The sequence below is a fragment of the Mustela lutreola genome, chromosome 2 (genome assembly GCF_030435805.1).
Source record: "Mustela lutreola isolate mMusLut2 chromosome 2, mMusLut2.pri, whole genome shotgun sequence".
Classification (NCBI taxonomy): domain Eukaryota; kingdom Metazoa; phylum Chordata; class Mammalia; order Carnivora; family Mustelidae; genus Mustela; species Mustela lutreola.
The window spans coordinates 199,989,188-200,013,807 of NC_081291.1; the positions used below are offsets into that span (position 1 = coordinate 199,989,188).

Sequence of the window (24,620 nt, forward strand, 5' to 3'; positions counted from 1 at the left end):
ATGATAAAGATCAGAGTCATTCCTAAAGGACAAACTACCCCAATTTTAAGATTATAAAAAAGAGTGATAAAACTGGTATTGAATAAACCTAAAGCATATTATAGCTGTTGATATAGATGAGATACTTATCGAGAGTCCTTAATCATTGAGTTCCTAATCTGTTAAAGACATAGTGTTGATAGTATTCCATAAATGCTTGCTAAATAAATAACAAAGAGTATTATTCTAGAAAATCTATATCTCATTTTAACAACAGTTAATAAAATTCTACATATTCAGCATTTAAAAGAAGAGATTTGGGGTTATAGTCAGAAAGATGTATAATTTTGTCTGTCCTACCATTTCTCACGGGAACTGTGCTTCAGGATGGTCACCCATCTGTCCGTGGTTTACTGAACTCTGCAGATTGAACCTCCAAAACCACACTTGCACGTGGTACCCAGTGGGATCTTTTGATCTCATTAATGACCATTCATCCACTCCACAAGTGTTTATTATCCATTTACTTGTATCAAACACTTTTGAGGAATGGAGATAAAAGGGTGAATAACAGAGCTTCTATTTTCATGAAGCTTGGAGTTTAGTGAAAGTCTGGTTCATTAACCATTTTTTTTTTTAAAGAGGTATAAAAAAGTGCTATAGGAACACCAAGAATTAGTCAAGAAGCCTTCTTCTGAGGCAGAAATTGAAAACGTCTTCCTACTATGTTTTGAAGGATGGTTAGAAATATACCAGGAAGAGAGATGTATGCAATGCACATGACAAGACCACAACGATGTACAGAGAACAGATGGGTATAACCTATCTGGATGGTAGGATGTTTGCGAAGACCGTGGCAGGAAGGGAGTTTGGTTTCAAGTGTAGGAAACTTTTTTTATTATTATTATTTTTGTAAAATGTGAGAAATATTCTTTCTGTAGGTGATGGCATTGAAAGTTTTTATCTGTGTGTGGTATGATCAGTCCATGTTTTGTTAACACAACTCTGGGACCAAGCGGAGAATCATGTAGAATAAGGAGACAAGCTAAGGAGTTGTTTTTTTGGTCAAAGTGAAAGTGGTAACGATTGGAACTCTGACTGGCTCTTATTAGTGGATAAGGATTGGAACTTCACCCTAGTAGAGGAGATGGGGCATGGACTAAATTGCTATTTTATGAGTAGAATAGATGAGTTTTAGTGACCAGATGTGTCCCTGACTAAAAGGAGTGGAAGGGGGATGCTAAGAATGATACTTACACTTTTGGGGTGGCTAGTTGAATTAATTCATGGTAATTAATCATGATGGTAATTGTAAGAGGAACCCCTGGTGGGATTTAGAAAATGACTCTAATTGGAAGTATTTGGAAACAAAGATAGAAATATGAAGTACTCCACTTTGGGTTGTACTCTATTTTTCCAGACTCTGTTTCCTAAACAGTTTTCAGCTGCCTTAGTCCGTGAAGAAAGAGGAGTTTTTCATATTGAAAGCAATATGGAAAATATAATTGTTTCATTAGCACAGTTCTTCTGGGGATTTTATCAGATTGTGTTTTTACCTTGTCTTCTGTCTTCCTTTCATCTCATTACATAATATATGATAACAATTTCCAACAAAAGCATTCATTTGAAACATTACTTGTTACAGAAACTAGCCAGATGCTGCTTTTTAACAATGGCCTTCCATTCTTAAAGCTAGAGTTCTTCAACTTGTATATTATTTTCTTTGCCATTTCACTCCTTAATTCTTGCTCTGGTATTTCTCCTTCACTAAGAAGTCTGTACTGTACTTCTCAATAGAGAATTTCTAGGAAAGGTGTTAAGTAATTGTATTTAAAGAAATGCACACAGACAACATAATAATTGATTTTGTTTATCAGAAGCTGAACAAATTGCCTGAATATTAATTACATTATCTTGAGTGGTGGGGAAAAGTTGTGCATGTATTTTTCTATCTATCCAGTATTTTATCTTTGGGAAATTAATTCTTTGGCATTTTGTGGAAACTACTATTATTTGGGATTCTGCAAATGCAAGGTTTTTATTGTCCAATTTTATTTGTACCATAAATGATTCAGTATAAACTCAAGGTGATTGCTCCAGAATGACCCAAAGTCACAACAATTTTCAGTGATTTGCAGAGAGGAAGCACCTGTGTTTGCTTTGTGCAGGCCCTGTGCACTGCATTGGAGAGGAGAAAAAGACAGAAATCTATCTTTTTTTTTTCCCCCCCTTCCAGACCAATTACGAAGAGCATTGCCTACAAGATAATAATTTGCAAATCATGTTTTAGAAATTTTACATTTTTATTTTTCCTATTACTCAAATGGGAAATAGAATGCTGGGTGGACAAAATTGTTTGAGATAACATTCAGCCACAAATCCTTATAACGTTTAGCCGGTGAGCATGGAGTCTCAACCCATGAATACCAGCCTTTAGAGATGAAGTTAATTTCTCTACACTATATTGGAAAAATAAATATCGCCTTACAGAAATTCTTAACAACTTTGATATAACTAATTTCATCTTTTTTTTTTAGTTGGCTGGCCAATCCAAATGCAATTACAGTGGAAAGATACTTGAACAGTTCAGAAGCCATGGACATAGGGATATTCTCAAGTAGAGGAGTGTGCTTAGCAACATACATGCTGTTCTCTCCAATGGAGAGAAAGAAAAATAAAGTTATATTTGGTGTTGGATCAAGTCCATGTGTCTTAGTCCTTGGGCAATTCAGCTGAAGAGTATAATTCTACCTTAGCTTCTCTTGACCCAATTTCATGTTCTTCACTCAATCAGCCAATTCTTTTTCTTCAATCCCCAAGCCCCCCCCCCCCACATAGTAATATTGGAGCAAGATTGCATTTTGTATGAAATCGAGAAAGCCCACAATAGTGAAACTTTTGTTTTTCTACAATCACTGCCTGCATAGGAAGCAACAAAAGACTGGAACAAGCTATATTCTAGAAATCCTTCAAGCATTTGAATGATTGCCCAAAACAGCCCCTCTTGGCACTCTGTAGCAGCCAAGAAATCAATCAGCGTAATTCGACCCTGGTTCCCATCTCCCTCCTCTAGTGTTCCAAACGGGTTAATAAAACTTTACAGTAATTGGTAACAAAGACAGTTGAACAATAGAACATAATCCTCATGGACTTTGTACCTGCTATCATACAAAAATTCTCTTTGGCAGAATTTATAATAGTACTAATGCCAGGTATATGATGCGTGCATTTGTTGATTTTTCTCAAACCCTGTCTTCCAGGCATATAGATGAAAATAAACTTAACATCCCTGAAAGGCATATTCATAATAAGTTACTGCTTGGAAACTGTGGTTTTCAAGTTTAATTGCCTTGTTCCCCTCTGTAAATCTATAGTATCTCGCTGTAGGAGAGGAAAAAGTGGGAAGGATGACTGGGGGCTCATGGATCCAGTAAGAGGAAACACGAGATGTTGCCATTTCCTTACCTTATTATAATTCTTTGAAGTTTGATTAAGGTAATTCAATAGTCTCCAATAAAAGGAGTGTTTTTGGTGAAAGGAATGATCAGATTTAAATAAGCATTACCAAATACAATTATCTTGTTTTAACCCTAGTCTTATTTTTTAAATATTTGTTTTTTTTTAATTAACATATATTATTTGCCCCAGGGGTACAGGTTGGTGAATCATCAGGCTTATACATTTCACAGCTCTCACCGTAGCTCATACCCTCCCCAATGTCCATAACCCAGCCAACCTATCCCTCCTCCTGACCCCGCAACAACCCTCAGTTTGTTTAGTGAGATTAAAGTCTCTTATGGTTTGTTTTCCTCCTGATCCAATCTTGTTTCATTTTATCCCTCCCTCGCCCCCACGACCTCTTGTCCTGCCTCTCAAATTCTTCATATTAGAGAGATAAGATGATGATTGTCTTTCTCTGATTGACTTTAAATATTTCTTAAAAAAAAAAAAAAAAAGCAGCATTCAAATGCTTCCCCCCCCCTCAAGTCAGAAGGGAGAAGAAAGAAGGAATCTAACTTTGTGCCAGTCACGAATTCAGACAATAAGATTATCTCCCTTTTAATTCTCTCTATTATTGTCTCTCTATTATCTCTCTTTTAATTCTCATGATCATTCCCTAAAATCTATAATTTAATCTAAAGTTAAAAAAGAGGAAATAGCTTGCCAAACACCACATATAAAGTAATCGGTGCAATTAGTTAACGATGGATTTGCCTATGCCTTTTCAAGGATAGAGTACTGAATGTTCTGTTTTGATTTTCAGTTTACATATCAAATGCTTACAGTGTGAATCGGGCTGACTCTGGACTGATCCCACCCCTGTAGCTCACACGTAGGAAAGGAGATTTTGGCTTCACCTCCCATGAGCTCAAAGTATGGGTGAACTAACTCTCATGCTCTTTGACCCCCATTCAATATCTCCTTTGGCCAGAGGAAACTGGCATAAAGTTCATCCACTTCCTTCCATTTTTGACAAGTTCATCCTCAGGATAGTAAGGGAGGAACACTTACTTTTTAAGTAAGTGTTTAAGAAACGAAGACTTTCTTGCTTTAATGCTGATTCCTGTCCCTCCCTGCCCCACCCACCCCCAGCCCCGACCAATCATTCTGTGTATTTCTCTTAGGACACTGTATACACCTGAGATGTCTTCAGTACTGTGGTTCCTGTGAATCACTCAATGAATCAATAGACAATTAAAAATAGACACTAATTTGGATATTGGTTGCTGACTTTCAAAGTTTGAGAAAGATACTTCTCAAAATATGCTCCAATTATTTTTTTCAGCTTATTTTTAGACTGAGGGAATTAGCCATTATCAATCCTCAAAACTTTTTTTTTTTTCTGAAGTATGTTGTAAGGTGGTTTTAAACGCTGTAAAGTAATTTTCCACATTGGAGAGGAGACTTTGGGATCAAGAACAGTTTTAATTTTTAGTATACTGGGTTACTATATGAGTAACACCCAAACACAACTCCAAGCAGCCTCTTCCTACCTTAACAGTCTCTGGATTTGGAGGTGTGATGGATTGGTTCATAAAGGATTTTGGTTAATGATTTACATATCCCTTTGATTTTCAAACACCGGAATTATTAAGTCTTACACAGAAGGGCATTTATAGTTTTGTAAATGTAAAACTTGTACACGTATAACATTTTGTATGGATTCTAATAACATAAAAATGGCAATGTTAATTTAGGAGCTGAAGATCTATACAATATTAACTTTGTGGAGTTTATCTGAAGAAGTGAGGAACACACCCAGGTCATTCAATATGAAGACTAAATTAGGGCCATAAAAGGCCATTTAGTTGACAAGCAGATAGACAGAAGCACAGTAAACAACTACTAGGAATCCAGAGAAACTGACACATGAAAGATATGTCTGGAAGTTAGCACAAAGTAGCTACTTTATGAGAACTTGTTGCTTGAGTGAATTCAAGGCTATTTTGGTGCTGGGTTAGCAAGGCATATTGAGTTGAGACAGCAAGCTTTCCTACCTTGTATGCAGACAGAATAATCAAAGAAAAAGAAAAAAAAAACTTCACATCTGATGAAACCTACATCTCTTCTGGCAAACATTTTGATCCTATTGGTGGCATTCTTAGCAACAGATAATAACCAGGGTTCTAACAGCGGACTGAGTGAGGTCAGCTAATCCAGGCATTAGCCTTAAATACTGCTGCTCACTTTTGGTGAAGTCTTAGGCTTAAGCTGCAATCTTTTATGCTCCAATTTTCTTATCCATAAAATAGGAGTAATATTAACTGCTGTGTTAGCAGAGAATTCTTAAGAGCCTAAAATAAAACCTAAGTGAAAACTTTTTAAAAGGTATAAATAAAATTAATACTGACCTGGAGTTGACAGAGGACTGTGGGTTGTTAGCTTGCCTGTGAAAATAAATGGAATTAAGACAATTATTACCTTTTAAAACTGATTATTAGAACTTCTTGTATATTTTCTCTATTTAATCCTTAACCTGAGAGTTTTTATAGTTACTGTGAATTATGATTATCTATTAGCTTAAGGACATGTCATTTGTATTTGGATCTAAGAATAAATCTTTTATGTTTTCATTGGTTTTTAGAATTGTAGAGCAGAGGTTTTTAGATTTTAACTCATCTTTTATTTTCTAAGTAAAGAAGATCATGTTATTCAATAATGAATAACTAAACACAAGGATTCATTAATTTCTCAATGGTTTTGGACTTAAATGTTCTAGGTTAATCTGATGTTATTTGAAATAGAAGGTTGGGATATGCTTAGGCCATGGGCTTTGGACTCCAGGGGATTTGCTTTTAATTCCCAAGTTTGACACCTAATAGCTGTGTGACTCAGGGCACGTTGCTTATTACTTATTTCTTTTTAAGTGGAAAAAATATGACATCTCTACAGCATAATTCTGAGAATTAAATGAGGCAATGCTGGTAAAATGTAGTACCTGGCCCAAGTAGATACTTTAAAAAAAAATGTAGATCTTTCCAATACTATAAAATTGCTCATAATACTAGATAGTACCAAAATTAATATCTTTATAGTATTATAACAATCTATACCTTTAGAAAACATTTGTGTATAACTTTGATATTTAGAATGAGTCTGTAATATTTGAAAAAATTTTATTATTTGCATTTTATGGGAAGCAGACTTTCAGAGGAATAAAAAGATGTGCCCAATGTTTCTGGTAGTTGGCAGAGCCTGGATTGATATTATGGCTCCTGACTTTAAATTATTTTTCTGCAACATAATAATTTTACACTTGGAGATAGATTAGGATAATTTGAAAATTTTTGATAATTTCCCAAAGCAAACTCTTTTGATAGTGGTGTGATCTTGGTGAGACAAAGTGAAGTTCTAAGTTTCGTGCGCAATAATAACCATTGTAGTTAGAAAGATGGAATAATGGAATGCTGGAACAGACAAAGTTAACATTAAGCTTTGGATTGTCCTTTCTCAAGAACACAGTACATTCTGAAGTCATCATTTGATTATCTTTTAAATGTTTTTTCTTTCTTTATTCCTAGTGACCTTAGAAATATTATGGATTCATCTCCAAAGCTTCAGGATTTGAGCCACATTTTAGGATGCTACACACTCACACATACACACATACATAGGCTTACACACACCATACATGCATACAAATGTATATAGAATTTAAAATATGAAAGGAACATTGAGATTGGAAATGTATGTCTTTGGCATGTGTAACTAGGCATGATAAAATCTGCAAGATTATGAATTACATTGTTCTTAACCAAATGTAAACTTCTTATATTTTAATATGAAGAATAAATGTCTCCGCTAGGGCTATTGCAAATATCCTTTTATAATGTCATGCAGTTTGATTATCACCAAGTTATATTTTTTAAAATGCCGTAAGTACTGACCTGAAGTTGTTGCAGGACTTACTGTAGAGAAATTCCCCAAAGAGGCTGGAATAAAGTAAAGTTGATTTCAAGTTCGGTATTATAATATAAAAATATTATGAAACAGTGAGTGCAGTTTTAATATAATTAAAGGGCATCTGTTCTTCTAGAGTTCCCATTTTATCCTAACTCATGCTGGATGTTTCTATCATTATTTGATTGTAATACATTTGATGATTTCCAGAATCTCTATGGTCTCTCAATAAAATTTACCTATGCAAAATATTTGCTTTCTTTTGCTCATTTAAGAAAGATACCTATTCATTGTAGTTATATAGGATATTTTATGTTTAAGACATGTACTATAACATTGCACACCACATCATTTTAAACTTAGAATCAATGGTTTTGCCCTAAAATATATGGAAGATATCAAAATAATATTGCACATAGTAATAGCTACTGAGAACCGAGTCTTATTTAATCATGAAGTCGGCTTTTCACATAAAAGGTAAAAAATAGCTGTTTTCCTTTAAAATGTTTAATAGCTTTAAAGATATAATGACAACTATGAAAGATATGAAGGAAATCAAGTCATACCTTATGAAAGACCTCATCTAGTCAGTTTGTTTTTATTCAAAGCTGTATTTATGATAAGTACGCGAAGAGTTATAGCCTCTTCTAGTAACTAGGTTGTTTGTTTCAGTATTTCTTAATTTCTTAATTGACTTGTTCCTACAAGATCTATAGACGCTTCATAAATAATATATAGTAGATTATTGTTGAAAAAGATAACAAAATAACATTTATAAGATTTTTTCATAAAGATTTTCATATTTTACTTTCTTACTCTGATTTGGCTGTCAGCTATACAAAAGTCCATGGTATTCATGAACATGTCATCCAATTTTAAATGTAATAAATTTAAAAATCTGCTTGTAACACTAAATATTAAATTTATATATCTAAAATTAAGCTTGGTATTATGTTTATGAATATGTCCTAACATAGTTCAACAAATTAAATGTAACTTCAAAGTGTGGAGCATATTCTTGAGTTGATGTTGTGATATGGTTTACTGCACCCATGGTATTTATTCTAGGTTAACTCGAGGATATGCTTTTATTGAGTAAATATATATTTTTTAAGGCCACCCCCAAAGAACCCAACTGTAGGGAGTCATGAAAATAAGTTTTAGCATATCTGTTAATTCATTTGCCATTAAAGACCTCTAGAAACTGATGCATATTCAACTAAAGAAAGTAAGAAACCAAGTTTCTGAAAGAAAATAACTATTGAGAAAGTATGGATGCAGGCCGTTCAGAGATAAAACAAGCAAATGAGTGTAATGGATAAGAGCACAGACATTGGGGTTAGACCGCCTGGGTCAGAATCTTCCATCAAACTCTAAATAACTGTATGATGTAAGGCTATTTATCAACGTTATCTGTGCTTTGGTCTTCTCATCTCTAAAATGGGGGGAAGGGTGACAGTAAAGACACCATGTAATACAATTAGCATAAAAGTTAAACATGTCAAGAAGTAAAGCACCTATTCTAACCTAGAGTAGTAGCTTTTAGCTCATGTGAATCAAAGATTCCAGTCTTTACTCCAGCAGTTGTGCCAGAGGGAACCAAGTCATCACTAGAGGAGGCTCTGAAGACCATTGGTTGCCTTCTCATTACACAGGTGCAACAGGATGCAACAGGAGGCTCAACGAAAAAGAAAACTGTGCTTGATGAACTGATACTGTAAGGAAAAGCAACCAGAGGTCTGCAGCTTCAGATCTACTATCACAAAATCAAAAATAAATAAAAAAAGTCAGCATGGCTTTTATACATTTGCTTTAAAGACAAACATATACTGACTGATCTCATTCTGTAGTAGATAAATAAATAAATGATAGTAATAAAATAAAATATTTAAAGACAAAACTGCTTAAAAGTTGGTCTTTATTCCATTTGATGTGGGTATTTATATATTGATTCATTTTCTAAAGCCCAACAATTTCTAAATTCCAAAACATACTGGACTCCAAGGTTTACAGATAAGGAATGATGGGCCTGGCAAATCAGTAGTATTGTTCTCAACCAAAATGAAGACATAATGTAAATGTTGAACTGAATTGAATGAATGGAGGACAACTAGAATGGAAAATTTAGAACAACTTAAGCATTGATAGACATTATTGTTCTGCTATTATTTTTGATGACTCTCTTTCCCTTTGATTGATTCTTATTTTAAAATTACTTATTTTAAAAATGAAGTTTTATTTTTTATTAATAAGTATCCAGGATGAATCAAACTCGTTGACCTCTCTATTTTTCCTTATCCTTCTTTTAAGTTCCTAATTAGAGAGGGACTTGACATTTGACTTTGTAATTTAATAATGCCCATGACTCTATCAGAAAGTAATGAGTAGTCACTTATTGTTGGATGGTTCCTGCAAAGTCAGGGTGTGCTTGACAAACACCAAGAATGTGATGAGACCCACAAACATGTATGTATGCCAATATTTGCACGATCTTTTTTGATATTTTACAAACTTTTCCTGACTGATACTTTCCTTCAAATACGGTTTCTCCGTATTTCACATTTCTCATGTAAATGTGCTACCTCAGGCAATAAGACATGTTCCTAAAGTCAAGGACGATCCCACTGCTTCCCTAGTATATAGCTAGAATTTTAATTTCATAGCTTAATGATTCAAAGAAATCAAATAATGTTCACAGATACCTGTGATATCTATGCTGTTCAAATCAATATGGAAAGTGACCAGTTGGCTGGATTTATTTGCTTCAATGCCTTGAATCAGTTCTTCTTTTACATTTTCATCTGACACCCACTGGGCAAAGAAAAGGTCAAATATAACTATAACGCTGCCATTTCTGCAAAGCAAAAGATGATATAAGAGGGAAAAGTCAGCCTTCATCAAATGATTTGTGCTTAATTCGTGTAAGGTGTCTTTGAAAATCTCTATAGTTCTCACCTTATTACACCCGTGTAGTAAAACTTGGTAGGTTATGTCAAATATTATCTTTATTTTATAGGTGGAAGAAAAAGAAATTGAAAGACTAAATGTTTCTCTAAGAACACAGACATATCCAGAATTGGGATCTTGAGTTTTCTGCATTAGAACCCTAATCCTCAGGCCATGTATTTCCCAGGGTTATCTGCGCCAAGTAAAACACAATCACATGGTATCATGATGTTTACTCTTAATTTACTGTTTTAAGGAAAGAAAAGTGCATATCTGTAATTTTTCACAGGTGACTTTTAAGTAAGGAGAAGTCTAAGAGAGTTTTACTGATTTTAGAGAAGTTTCCTATATATAAATTTATATATATATAAAGGTCTGATAGCAAGCTTAGAGCAACAAATCTATATCTATCCTTTCTTCTTTGTTCTTAATATAAAATATCAAAATATTTCAAGGGATAGAAAGAAAGAAGACACATACACTTGGGATTTGGGGTCTATTCAGTCAGTCTCATGGTCAAAAGCTGGGATTATTTTGCCTACATTATTTCTGACCAGAACATTAGAATTCAGTTATATGGCCCAAATCATATTCCTTTTTATTTGCTCCCTGTTTTGTAACATACATTTAAAAAGTTTTCTTCGTTGGGGATTTGTTAACAGTTTAAAGAAACATAAAAATGAACAAATTTTTGGCCCAAAAGGGCGACTTGAAAGACTTTTGCTCTCCTGGCCACACAAGTGCTTGGCTCACAGTATTCTTTTAGGGTAAAACACTTAGGAAACAAACTAATCCTGATCTTCATTGTACGCCCTTCAGAAAGCTGGGGGATACTCAAAGCACACTCCGATCCTAAAGGGGAAGACTAGGGACAGTGAAATTGTGGATTGTATGTTTGCTGATTCTGAAATTTTGGCAGTTACACTCATATCCTTGTGGTGTCTGTTAAGTTAATGAGGTTCTTCAAGGAATTCATCAATTCTAAAAACCCTCTTTATCTATTTTTCCATACCACTACCTTGGTAGAGTGTAGAATATATGTATATATATATATATATTTTTTTTTTTCCACCAGAACTATATATAGGACCAGAACATTCCTTGAAGATCATAGTAGATTGGCATTGCCTCTAGGTGTGATAGTCCTCCTTTAAGTCTATGCTACTATCCAGGTTCATAGTTTAGCAGAGGTGATTCCTTTCTACACAGCTGGTTTTTCATTTCTGAAATCAACTGGCTTACTCTGATATAATAATTTCACATTTCACCTTTATTAAATAGATTAGGGTAAAAAGAATGTTTAACTTTGCTTAAATCATAGTAACCAAATCTTATAAATGAGAAGGTTCCTTAGTAATGGTTTAATTCAGGGTTCCCCAAACTTACCCATACATACATAGAACCACTTGCTTTGTATGTATCATTACTTTGATAATGATACATGTTGTCACACACTATTTTTTAATCTACTTTTCCACTTTCACTAATTTTTCCATGCTGGCTGATCCCTAATTTTATTTGAGAATAACCGTCTATTTTCTCAGGAAAGGTGATTTCTCCAACAATTCCTTATGTCAATGACAGTTTTATTCATGGGTATATGACTGAGACTTGAATGGAATCTGAGGCGACAATGATGAGAAACTTCAGGAAAGTTTGTCCATATCTAACTGGGGAAGGCTCATAGTAGACTACTCTTCTTTACTGAACATTATCATATTTACATATGATTGCCGGAACTGCCATTTCCACCTTGGGACCATGAGACAAGCTATGATTGACAAGCTAAATATGGCATAGTGAAAGAAGGAATTAAATTCTTGATTATATGATTGTCATTGTACCATTGAATTAACCTCTGCTGAAACCTTCAGTTTTCTTGTGATGTCAGATGATAAGCATTTGCTGGCTGTGGCATTTTTAGTCATGTGTTCTGCTAATTGCAGTTATAAAAATCCTAAGTGTCATACAACTTTCAGGCTTTATTCCATATTTATTTAAAGAAAAGCTCCAGGAAAGGAAGATTACTCTATTTTTTGCACCTGATATTGGCCAACAATGTTATTTTAGCAATAAGGAGATTGAGACTCAGACTAATGTAGGTAACTTTGCCCAGAGTTATACGCTTATTACTGTAAGTGATAGGAATGAAATCCAGAGCCTCCATTTCCCCAGGTGCATTTCTACATAGTTCCTATTCCATACCACCAACACTGCCACTATCAACACCATGGGAACTATTTGTCCAGAGGAAAGACAATGCAACACATTTGCTTAGATGCACGTCCAGGTTTTTATCTTGCAATGGTACCAGATTTTTATATCCAAAATAGATAGGGAAAACAGCTAGTTGAGTTTTGGGGGGAAGAAGGGATAGGTCTTTTTTCCTTCCATAATTCTGAGAGATAAAATCTTCTCTTTTCTTTTCCTCTCTTTCTCCCTCTGCCTCTCTCTGTTCTCCTCTGTGGCATTCTCCCCCCGCTCCTAGTTCCCTCTCAACTTTCCCCTTTTCTCTTCCTCCCTCTTCTTTAACTATGTCTCCTTAACCACCCTTTGCCCCCAGATAGTTAAATCTACTATGGACCAAGATTAAATACCTTTCTCTATCTTCATAACTACATTTTAATTTTACCCTTGGTTACACAGCAGATAGTTTAAATTCTGATAAAATCTCATTTCTTTCCCTCTCTCTCTCTCTCTCTTTTTTTTTTTTTAAGATGTACTTATTTATATGAGAGAGAGTATGAGTGTGCAAGCAGGGATAGGCACAGTGGGAGAGAGAGAGAGAAATCCTTAAGAGATTCCCCACTGTGTGCTCAGCCCTACAGAGGCTCCATCCCAGATTTTGGGATCATGACCTGAGCTAAAATAGAATTGGCCGCTTAACTGACTGAGGCACCCAGGTGCCCCTCCGTTATTTCTTTATGTAATTTCTTCATATTTAATTTGACTGAACACTTGCCTTTATTTTGTTAGAGTTAGGGAGTAAAGAGGTAAGGCATCTTTGATAGAGAAAGTACAAGTCTGGAACTTTCCTTCCCTGATTTGAAAGTACTGGACTAGTTCATTCTCAGGCACAAAACATTTTGAATAAAAGATGTATCTTCTTGGTTGCAAATTATACATTGCAGTCAATTATTTACACTTTGGAAGGACAAGAGTTTCAGATTCTATATCCATTATCCATATACAGTTTTATTTGTTTATTTATTTTTACAAATAACTTTCTTTTGTTTTTATTTTAATTTCAGTTAGTTAATGTATATCACATAGTGTTTTATTTTTTTGAATTTCTTTTCTCATTCACCGTAAAGGCTGAGATAAGAGGCATATATGTAGAAATCAGGAAAATCATAATAAATATTTGTGTTTTACCTAATGAGAACTCGACAGCTGTTATTTGATTAGTTGGATACTGATCCTGATCACTGCTGTGAGATTGATTTTATTTATTAAAGTAAATGAGAATTCTTCCTTTAGGGAAATAACCACCACCACCTAAGAATGGCTATTTTCATTTCAAAGTACTTATTTCAGTGGAATATCTGTTTTCTTTTTTCTTAAAGCAGATAAATTCTATCATTGCACAGAAAGCCTGTGTGCAATAAATCAAAATGTTTCTTATCTCTTATTTTCTTAATGATATTGATAACCTCTAGGGTTGCTGAGTAAACAAAAGTCTTGTTTCCTAACTTTGTGACTCATCTGTGCTCAAAGGGCAAAATAAGTCACATATTGCCACAAAGGGTAAACAGCATTTTATTAAAAGAATCAACTGCTGGGGCGCCTGGGTGGCTCACTGGGTTAAAGCCTCTGCCTTCGGCCCGGGTCATGGTCTCGGGGTCCTGGGATCGGGCCCCGCGTCGGGCTCTCTGCTCGGCCGGGAGCCTGCTTCCCTCGCTCTCTGCGGGCCTCTCTGCCTGCCTCTCTGTGTGCTTGTGATCTCTCTCTGTCAAATAAATAAATAAAGTCTTTAAAAAAAAAAAAAAAAAAAAAAAAAAAGAATCAACTGCTAAATTGCCCAAACATTTGGGCTAAATGCCCAAAACACTTTCCACAAAGCATATTGTTCCCAGAGGAGAGATCAAACTCGCAGAGTGGCCACACACACACACACAAATGCACACAATTTAACATACAATCTGGGGATTGACATCAAGTTAATGCTTTTATTTTCATTTTTTTATTTTAATTTTTAACTTTTTAGTGTTTTTTCATTATGGTATGTTAGACACCATACAGCAATGTTTTTAAAAGGAAGAAAGGATACCTTGATGACTCAGTTTAGTTTTCTGACTGCTCTAATTTGACCATATACCCATAAATATAGGATGAGTTGAATTGAAATCAGTAACCAAAAGGAAAATAGGTATTTTAAAGGATTTTTGATATATTTTTCATAGTTTACGTGGTAGTTAGTTGAGAACTTACTTATTTCTGTTGCCTGATTTTATCAATTGGAGTTTAAAATAATTTGTAAAGGGGGGCCAGGGTGGCTCAGCGAATTAAAGCTTCTGCCTTCACCTCAGGTCAGGATCCCTGGGTCCTGGGATCAAGCCCCTGTATCTGACTCTCTGCTCAGCAGGGCGCCTGCTTTCCCCTCTCTCTCTGCCTGCCTCTCTGCCTACTTGTGATCTCTGTCTGTCAAATAAATAAATAAAATATTAAAAAAATAATTTGTAAAGCTAATTAGGAGTCTGCCACTTTATTCTGAATATGTCATTTTATAAATGATTATTTAAATAAACCTGATTGTTTGCTTCTTGCTTTCTTTCTTGCTTCTGAATTTTTTTTCCTATCCTTCTCTTCTCAGTCTCCCAGAGAGCTGAGACTTATAATTTATCTTACAGACATTTTCATGCAATTCCTTTGCATGCAATGCAAAAGAGTTCAAAAACTGACTTCTGATTTAAAAATAGTTTAGCTACATCCGGGTATGAGTATCTCTTCAATGATAAAGTGAATTATTTGTAAATCATTATAAAATATATATCAAGGTTTAGCTACTACATTGCTTTTCTAGGTAGCTATAAAGGAGGATAAAGAAATAATTCCTCAGCCCAAATAATTTATAGTTCCCAATATAGTGACTTTTACCATCTAGAGAAATAAAAGAGTACTTATTAAACATCAGAGAAAATGCTGGGGTTTTGATAACCCACCAAGACTGTGTATAAGATTCTATATTCAGCAATTTTTCCCAATCTAGTGAAAATAAAGTTATCCAGCTTGTTGTAAGCATGTGGATAGGAAGAATTTCATTAGCAAAACTATCCTAATAAATTCTGCAATAGACTCCAGGCTTTGTATGGATGTCACTGGGCTGAGCCTGATATAAGGAGAGGCAAATACCTGGGATACCTCTTATTCAGAAATGCAAAAGCCTTTGAGAAATCTGAATTAGTGATTTAATGCTGAGCTCCACACTCGATCCTCTACAAAACTGGAAAAGGGAAATTGGATCCACACCCCCCCAAATAGACAAATTGCTTAACGCGGCAAAAAAAAAAAAAAAAAAAAAAAAAAAGTCTTGTATGCGCCTTTTTATCCTCACGGAGTATTGAATAAATATGTTAAGAATACCCCTTTGAATGAGGAAGATGTGGTCCATATACACTATGGAGTATTATGCCTCCATCAGAAAGGATGAATACCCAACTTTTGTAGTAACATGGACAGGACTGGAAGAGATTATGCTGAGTGAAATAAGTCAAGCAGAGAGAATCAATTATCATATGGTTCCAATTATTTTTGGAGCATGACAAATAGCATGGAGGACAAGGGGAGATGGAGAGGAGAAGGGAGTTGAGGGAAATTGGAAGGGGAGGTGAACCATGAGAGACTATGGACTCTGAAAAACAATCTGAGGGTTTTGAAGAGGTGGGGGGGTGGGAGGTTGGGGGAACCAGGTGATGAGTATTAGAGAGGGCACGGATTGCATGGAGCACTGGGTGTGGTGCAAAAACAATGAATACTGTTACACTGAAAAGAAATTTTAAAAAAATAATAAAATCTTAAAACACCAAAAAAATACCCCTTTGAGAAAGACAAAAAAAACAACAACAAAATAAACAAAAACAAGAAAGTATACGAACAAAAATCTTTCCTAAGAGTCCACATGTATCCTTCCAGTCCTGATACTGAGCCTATGAAAGAGATTTTCAGAGATAATAAGCCCTGGAAAACAAGAGTAGAAGCCTCTGTACAATAGGTAGGAATGAAGGCAGTCAGTGGGGGTAGGACTGTCTGGCCTTGGGAACCAAGATGTTATGAATATTCAATGAGATTAAAGAATGATGAGTTGTAGGTAGATAAATAGATAAGAAAGAAGAAAAGAAAGAAAGAGAGAGAGAGAGAGAGAGATTTATTATCTTTTTGTTCTTGGTGTTTTCATTGTGACGCCACCAATAGAATTAGTTTTGTGACAAGAAATGGTGAGGCCCTGAGTTTTCTTCTGCTCATGAAATAATCCTCATTTGACTTGTTACTGTTTTTCTAAGCATGATCTCTGACTTTGACTTGAACTTCCTTCCTCTATATGGCCACTAAGAAGGAAGGATTCTTTCATTAATGTCTCTACTCTTGTCAAGAATGGGTATCCACTATCTTTGTCGCCAGGCGGTCTGACTCAGTCATCTGTGATCTGAGGTAGATTAGTCTTTCTGCGTAGTTAGATTCCTTGCATTTATCCAATGACCTAGAGTTCCTTATGGCTTCCATTTGAGAAAAAGTTAAACATCAGGCTCCTGGACTTTACACTGCACACCCTCCTAATGTCTCAACATCTTGGTTGTTACTCATGGACAGCTAGAAATATAATTAATATGCTTTTCCCTTTCTATGCATCGCATACATGTTTACAACCCATCCTTAGAAGCCATGAAACACCAGTCCAGGTCACCTCCTGCAGGGATTCTTACCTGACACTCTAGCCCCAGTAAGGTTTGTCCCCAATCTGCTCACTCAGTGATTGTACCAACATATAAAGTAACAGTTGTCATACCATAACATAATTGTCAATTTGTCTCTCTTGTTAGACTATGAGCTCCCTCAGAATAAAGAATATGTCTTTGATATCTGTATTTCCAGAACCTAGTTAATGTCTATCTCAGTGTATGTGCACTTTATATAAAGTTCTAGAAAATAAATAAACCTTTCCCTTGATACCTGTTGTTGACATATTGATTACTATGTTAGGTGCTACATGTTTTCTTTAACTTGTCCTACAGATATAAAAATGAGTATACTCTTACAAGGGCATTAACTTTCGTTAGAATAGAATTTTAATTAAAAAAAAAAATCTAAACTAGCTCCCTGGAAGCATAGGAGTGTTATGAATTCAAGAGTCCCTTAGGTTGGAAAGGTGGGTGGTGGAAGGCTTTGTGAAAGATGCAAGACACAGTCTGAGAGGCAGGAGACAAGACTACCTATGGAGAGGAGAAGGATGCTATTTCTAGCACAGGAAGAAGAACTGATGCAGCATACAAAGGTGGAAATTCATTTATTCTGTAAAAAATTAAGAACTACAAAGAGGATCAGTGGGTGAGAGCCAAAGAAATAGACATGGTTGGAAATAAGAAATAATTTTCTAGCAACTGAAGTTAGAAACAAATAAAAAAAAAAATCAGTAACAGTGATGCTCACAGCAATGTTGAAAATGGAATACTAATTCTTATCAGATATCCTTGTATGAGGGAATCCATTCTAAATTGTCTGAATCTCTTTCTTTTGTTGGATGATAATGAATTTCCAAACAAGGCTGTGGGCATTCCAGCCTGAAGCAGGGAAGCAAGGGCTAGATGACATCATTTAAAATTTCCTTCTCTCTCCTATGACTTACAGTGTAAATGGAATGTAATGAGTGAATGTCTTCCACATGTTCAGAGCAAATCAAACTCTATCGTCACTTGCATACCTCCAACCCCAGCCCCCTCCATGGGTCTCTGCAAGATTTTACTCAGGAGAGAGAAACATGTTAACATAAGATAAATTACCCAGAGTAATTATTTGCACTAATATGAAAGTTTATGCTGTGCCAGTTTTCTCACAAAATCCTCAGGAAAATGTTGAAAATTTTAAATGTTCCCTTTTCTTCTAACCCTAGAACTCTCTAGCAAATGTTAGTAAATATCAGCAAAAAGTCCCTATTTTATGATTGTGTTCTTTTATCAATAGAAAATTTTTGAGCTATACTTACTCAAATTGTAAAATTCTTGAGTTTTTATATTCATTTTTCAGATTACTTGATTGAAAGATCTCATCCATCTAAAAAAATAAGTTTTAAAAAGCATATTATATTTAAGACAAACTTTTGTTAAACACTTCAAACCAACTGATCTTTCTGTTCTGATTAGAATTGGATTACAGACATTTTTCCTTCTTTATGGAAATGGGACTCAAACAGTTAAGCTTCCTGGGCATATTATATTTATCTGCTAATTTTCTCAAAGTAAGAAAATGGATCTACATATCTTCTGGCAAGTAGTTAGTGAAACTATGTTTTGAAATTTTAAATCAGCTGGAAAAAGACAGCCTCCTACCATTTGCTGAAGGTCAAAAGCAAGAATTTTGAAATCCGCTGAGAGTTTGTCTTGTAAGTTAGGATTGTATGTTGCTCCAGATGTTATTTTCAATGTTCCTCTGGTTTTGTGACTTTCTCCAAACACTGCATCTACATGAATTAATAAGAAATAAAACACTAGAAATGTGAGTTATGAATAAGAGAGAATATGCACATTCCATCTAATACTCAGAAGTAGTGTTCTTGCTTCGTGTATTGATGTGGTAGTTCCTGTTTTTTTCTTTACAGACTTCATGTTCCATTATTAGGTGTGTGCGTGCGTGCGTGTGTGTGTATGTGTGTGTTTATGTGGTTGTTTTACAGAATTAAAAATAATCTTCTTTATCCTACTAATTTGTTTTTCTTTCTTTGAAATCTACCACGCAGTCCAAGCTTCCCAGTGTGTGTGTGTGTGTGTGTGTGTGTGTAACAACTGAGATTCCTGTTGGAAGATATGGGATAAACATTCACCAATTTTGGGAACCGATTCAGGGAATCATGGTGAGAAATGGACCATTAAAAGTTTTAAAAGTTCTGTAGTTGCTTTCAGATACTTCTTGAACACCTAGCATCCAGGGACACTGTTGGTTTTCTACAATGGATTGCTGTGAAGGTTTCAGTGTGTGTGTTACTTTGAAACATAGACTTGAAATTACTTCTTTTATTCTAATAATGATAAAGTTGGCATGTACAACATTTTGCCATTAGATAGTGATCATTGTTATTGGAGAAGTTACTGAGAATGTCGCAGAAAGTGTATTAACTCAATATAAGAAAATGTAAAGGAAAAGGTAACAAATTGAATATAAATGTGGGTGATGAGTTGTGCCATCAAGTCTCGCGTAATCCCTTTAGCAGAATATCTTTTTTGATATATATTCAAATTTAAAATGAGACTCTTCAACTGAGTCACAATGATGAAACCCTTTGCAAATGTATTAATAGTGATACATAATTCTCACATTGTAATATGAGAAGATGTTATTTTTTCTTTTCCCAGGTGGGGAAATTGGAAGTAAGATTCCCTATGAAAATTTCCCAAGGTGATAAAGTTAGTAAGTGACAGGTTTGGAATTTGGATGTAGGATTGCCACAATTTAGAACCCAGGCTCTGTGATATATTGATGTCAAACTTCCCAGTCCAGAAGGAACATTAGAAATAATATTTTAAGCAATAAACTGGCATTCAGTCTAAACAGTTATCATTGCATAATCGATTAACTATTATCATTTAGGTCATTCTATTTGTTTTTAAATACTCAAAATTACATTTAGATTTGCATGTTTAAATATGAAAGACAAGGAAAGACTGAAGAACTGTCCTGCATTGGAGGAGGCTGAGGGAATAGGATAACTAAATCCTGCATAGGAATCTGCTTTGGATCCTGAACAGGTAAAGAGCATTAGTAGGAAAACTGGTAAAACATGATTAAAATGTGTGGTTCTGTTAATAATACTGTACCAATGTTAGTTTCTTGGTTGTGCCAACTGTACTATGGATATATAAGATACTGACATTAGGGGAAGCTGGGAAAAGGTTATGTAAGAACCCTACAATTTTCGCAACCTTTTTGTAAGTCTAAAATGATTATCAGTAAAAAATAACACAGTGTATGGAAGGTAGCATGTCTTATGTCTTCTGGAGCTCTATTACAGATTTAACTCAACTCTTTTTGTATTTAGTTGTTCATTATTAAATCATGTTAACATTTATAAATATTTATTTTAATTTTACTTATAAAATCATTTTTATACCTTCATTGAACATCAAAGATTCCAATGGACTTTAAAATGATTACATAGCCTTCTGGTTATTTACAGCATTTAAGTAAAGCACCCGCTGTTCTAAAAGACTAAGTGAACCTCTGCATAAAATACCCCAAATCTTCTTTCTCCTAAAATACATCCCTTGTAGATAGCTATAGTATTTAAATGAGATTGTATTGGAATTATTTTATAAAACTAAGTACTGATGCACATTTAAGAATTTACTTAAATTAGCCTCTGATTCTTCACCTCTAAAACGAGGGTAACTTCGGGGCACCTGAGTGGTACAGTTGGTTAGGCGTACAACTCTTGGTTTGGCTCATGTCATGATTTCATGGTCGTGAGATTAGCCCCAAGCAGGGCTCAGGGCTCATCAGGGAGCAGAGTCTGTTTGGGATTCTCTCTCTCCCTCTTCCTTTGCCCTTCCCACTTGTGCTCTCTTTATCCTTCTTTTTTTCTCTCTGAAATAAATAAATAAATCTTTAAAAACAAACAAGTAAATAAATAAAATGAGGGTAACTATAACAACTAACTCACAAGTTTGTTGTAAGAAAAGAATACATTTGAAGATCATTGAAAATCTAATGGTATAGATAATTTAACTCTAAATAAGAGTTACTTTTCCCTATTTCTATTCATTACAAATTGCTATTCAGGCATTGTGAGATCTTTCTAAGTCTACAATTACATCCAAGCTCCCTTATATTGTTGCAATTCAAATCATTGGACTAGTAAGAACATTAAAATATTGTTCTCTAGAAATAAGCAATGTATTTTCTTTAACCTTGCTTATTTATTGACTTGACCAGTCAACAATATTTTATTATGTTTATGATTTAAATCATATCAGAAGGAATCCAGGGGCTGTGAAAGCTACTTTGTTACATGTTCAAGTCAAAAATTTAACCCTTTTCATTTTAAAAGCTTGAATTCTGAATTAAATTTCAAATTATACATGAGCTAATTTTCCAATATTCTGTGACGTGAACTACTGAAAGTATCTGAATGGAACATAGATATCCTGTCATGAAAGTATAGCAACGAATAAAACATATTGGCGGGAGAACTGAGATTAAAATGGGCACATTCACGGGACGCCTGGGTGGCTCAGTTGGTTAAGCAGCTGCCTTCGGCTCAGGTCATGATCCCAGCGTCCTGGGATCGAGTCCCACATCGGGCTCCTTGCTCAGCAGGGAGCCTGCTTCTCCCTCTGCCTCTGCCTGCCATTCTGTCTGCCTGTGCTCGCTCTCTCCCCCTCTCTCTCTCTCTGATAAATAAATAAAAATAAAATCTTTAAAAAAAAAAATAAAAATAAAATGGGCACATTCATCTGGGAACTGCTTCATCAACCAAAGCCAAGGGACTTACCTCTTTCTGATTCCTTGATTGCCAGCCAAGACACAGCAAATAATCCAGCACAGATGACCACCAATAAGACAAAGAGAGCTGCAAACAGGACCTCATAGGTGCTGAGAGAAAGATACCTTGAAGGTTTATTTCTTTTTGACACCATTTTTGGTTTTTGAAAGTATGCTAATCTAAGAACTGGAAAAGAATATAGAGCCTTCAGCCAACTAGAGCTTGAAACCTCTCAAGTTGTCTAGGATTTATAAAGCGACCACATGAGTCTACCTTAGTGTTACTAATCAACATAAATGAGTTGTGTACGTCTCTTCAGCAACATTATGTCTCTATACGTTAAATAGCTTACAAAGGGTGGTTAATCTTTAAAAAGATATTAATGAGTAAAGATATGTCCAGAGTTATAAATGTTAATCACCTGAACCATTTGTTGAAGTGAATGAAATTGAATGCACGTTGTAAAGAAAAATGACGCTATCATTTCAAGAACTGGTAAGAAAAATGTGAAATTCATGGCAAACAAATTAGTCATTAGGCAGATGTACTTGATATTTGAGGAGACTCTAACAGATCAACCTTCTACCCTCTGACTCAGGTCATTATTAAGGCATTTCTCCTGTTCTAGGTAGGTATAGACATTCTAAAAATAACTTTTATGTACAGGTATGTATTAAGCCCAACATGTATATTAATAGATCTCGGTCTCCCTCTCCCCCATCCTCCTCCTGCTTCCCTTCCTCCATTCCTCTTCCTCTCTGTGTGCGTGTGTGTGGATATATGTTTATTTGTATGCACATATATGTATCTCCTACTGAAATAATTACAGATTTTGTAATCTTCATTATATCGCCCTTGTGAAGTCATGCAATGTAAGGTAGTATTGATTTAACTTAAAGGAAAGTCTCCTTTAACAAGGTATCACATGTCTACTCTTTATGGCCTTGTATGGTGACCAGTGAATGGGAGTAGCTGCTGAGGGAGGGAAAAAAAAAAAATTGTTTCTATTTTAAGAAAGTATTCTGGGTGGGGAAGACATTACTCACTTGTCTTGAACTTTATCTTTTTAAACACGCTAATTGTAATAAGAGAACAGGTTAGAGAACAGGTCAATGGTAAACCTACACTTTATGGGAAAATCAAGACTGTTTTCTAATAATTAAAGAACAGTTTATCATGGGATGGGAACTTCCATGTTTTGAGTAAGCAATGGCTCTAGAATTGAAAATTAATAGGTAAAACCAAACCTGTTCTGAAATAAACCAGTGTGCCTCTTGTCTTGGTAAGTGAAATTGGCCAGAGAAAGGAAGGCCTTGATCAGGGGGCTTTAATACACTGAAATTGTGGCGTATTATAATAGGCTGCATAAGCATTAACCATTTCTACTTTTCTTTCTTCTTGAAAGAAGAGAATTGTATGTTGTACTCTGAAATCCTTGCTGATAAAAACTAGGGTGTAAAAATTGAGTGCATTTCATGGAGTACATTTATATTTTTTATTTAACTGAATTAATGCCATTTATATTGTTCCAGCCTTTAAAATCTGCATGGCGTGAGAGAAACTAGTGATGGTGTTGGGACAGATTTATTTCACTTCTATTCTAGGAGATGGTTCTAATAATAGGTCAGACCCTTCGCTAAAGTTGGAGACTGAAGAGTGACCCGTGAATTTGGGGAGCCAAGAAATTGGAAGTAGAACTTTGTTGTATTTCTTTGGACTTTATTATAGAAGGGAAGGAGAAGTGAGCACAATGAGTGCACACGCTCTACTCTAAGCACAGAGTAAAAATACATTAAGTATAAGATTGAAAACCAAAAATTACATACTTAGGTTCGTAAATGAAATCAGCATTCATATTATACATTCTCCTCAAATTATATGCTTTCAGTAATCATACTTAAAATGAGTGAGCAAATAGCTTTCTTTAAAAGAGACAATAATTTTTGAAGGATAGACTAAAATAAGACAAACAGGTCAATGTGAAAAACAACAAATCACATGTCTTAAAATTTTAAAAAAATTAGTAAAATAAAATAGAACTTGCTTTACAGATAATGAAGCTCATCACAGAGTTATTTGAGAGAGAGTGAGTAGGGGGAGGCGCAGAGGGACAAGCCAGATTCCCCACTGAGCCAGAAGCCTGACCTGGGGCTCAATCCCATACCCTGAGATCATGACCTGATGCTTAACTGACTGAGCCACCCAGGTACCCCAACAACACCCTTTATTTTGAAACAAAGGTTATCAAAAACAAGGTAAGAATCAAGACACATACTAGAAGAGGTTTTCTTTTTTCTTTTTTTTTTCCTTCTTTCTTTCAACTGTGGTGGTTTTATTTTGGCTACAATAGAACAGAATTGATTTTGTATGGATTTCTTACATTTATTTGGGGCATCTAAGGAAAGTCCATGAGAGGAGCTGGGAAGTAAAAAGGGGGAAAAATAAAGCCAATAAAGGCTTTTATGTATAACTAAGCCATTTACTCCCATGGGCTCAGGAACATAATATTGCTGGGGATTGTGTGAGACAGTGAGGAAAATTCTCCAAGTTATTCCAACTAAGGAGAAGTAACTTTTAAGCAGGAAGGGGGGAAGATAGTGCTGGAATG

The 24,620-nt window shown here is 35.1% G+C and overlaps 1 protein-coding gene across 1 annotated transcript in view; it reads right to left on the reverse strand.

Annotated features, from left to right (window-relative positions):
- TMPRSS15 (transmembrane serine protease 15) overlaps nucleotides 1-22,166 on the reverse strand; it is a 118,146-nt gene extending 95,980 nt beyond the window's left edge. Inside the window, exons 1-5 of the mRNA XM_059165275.1 lie at nucleotides 22,022-22,166; nucleotides 18,867-18,997; nucleotides 18,524-18,591; nucleotides 10,083-10,234; nucleotides 5,832-5,867 (exon numbers count right to left, since the gene is read on the reverse strand). Coding sequence (XP_059021258.1) covers nucleotides 5,832-5,867; nucleotides 10,083-10,234; nucleotides 18,524-18,591; nucleotides 18,867-18,997; nucleotides 22,022-22,166 — 532 coding nt within the window. The remainder of the gene's footprint in view (nucleotides 1-5,831; nucleotides 5,868-10,082; nucleotides 10,235-18,523; nucleotides 18,592-18,866; nucleotides 18,998-22,021) is intronic.
- Nucleotides 22,167-24,620: the final 2,454 nt, after the last annotated feature.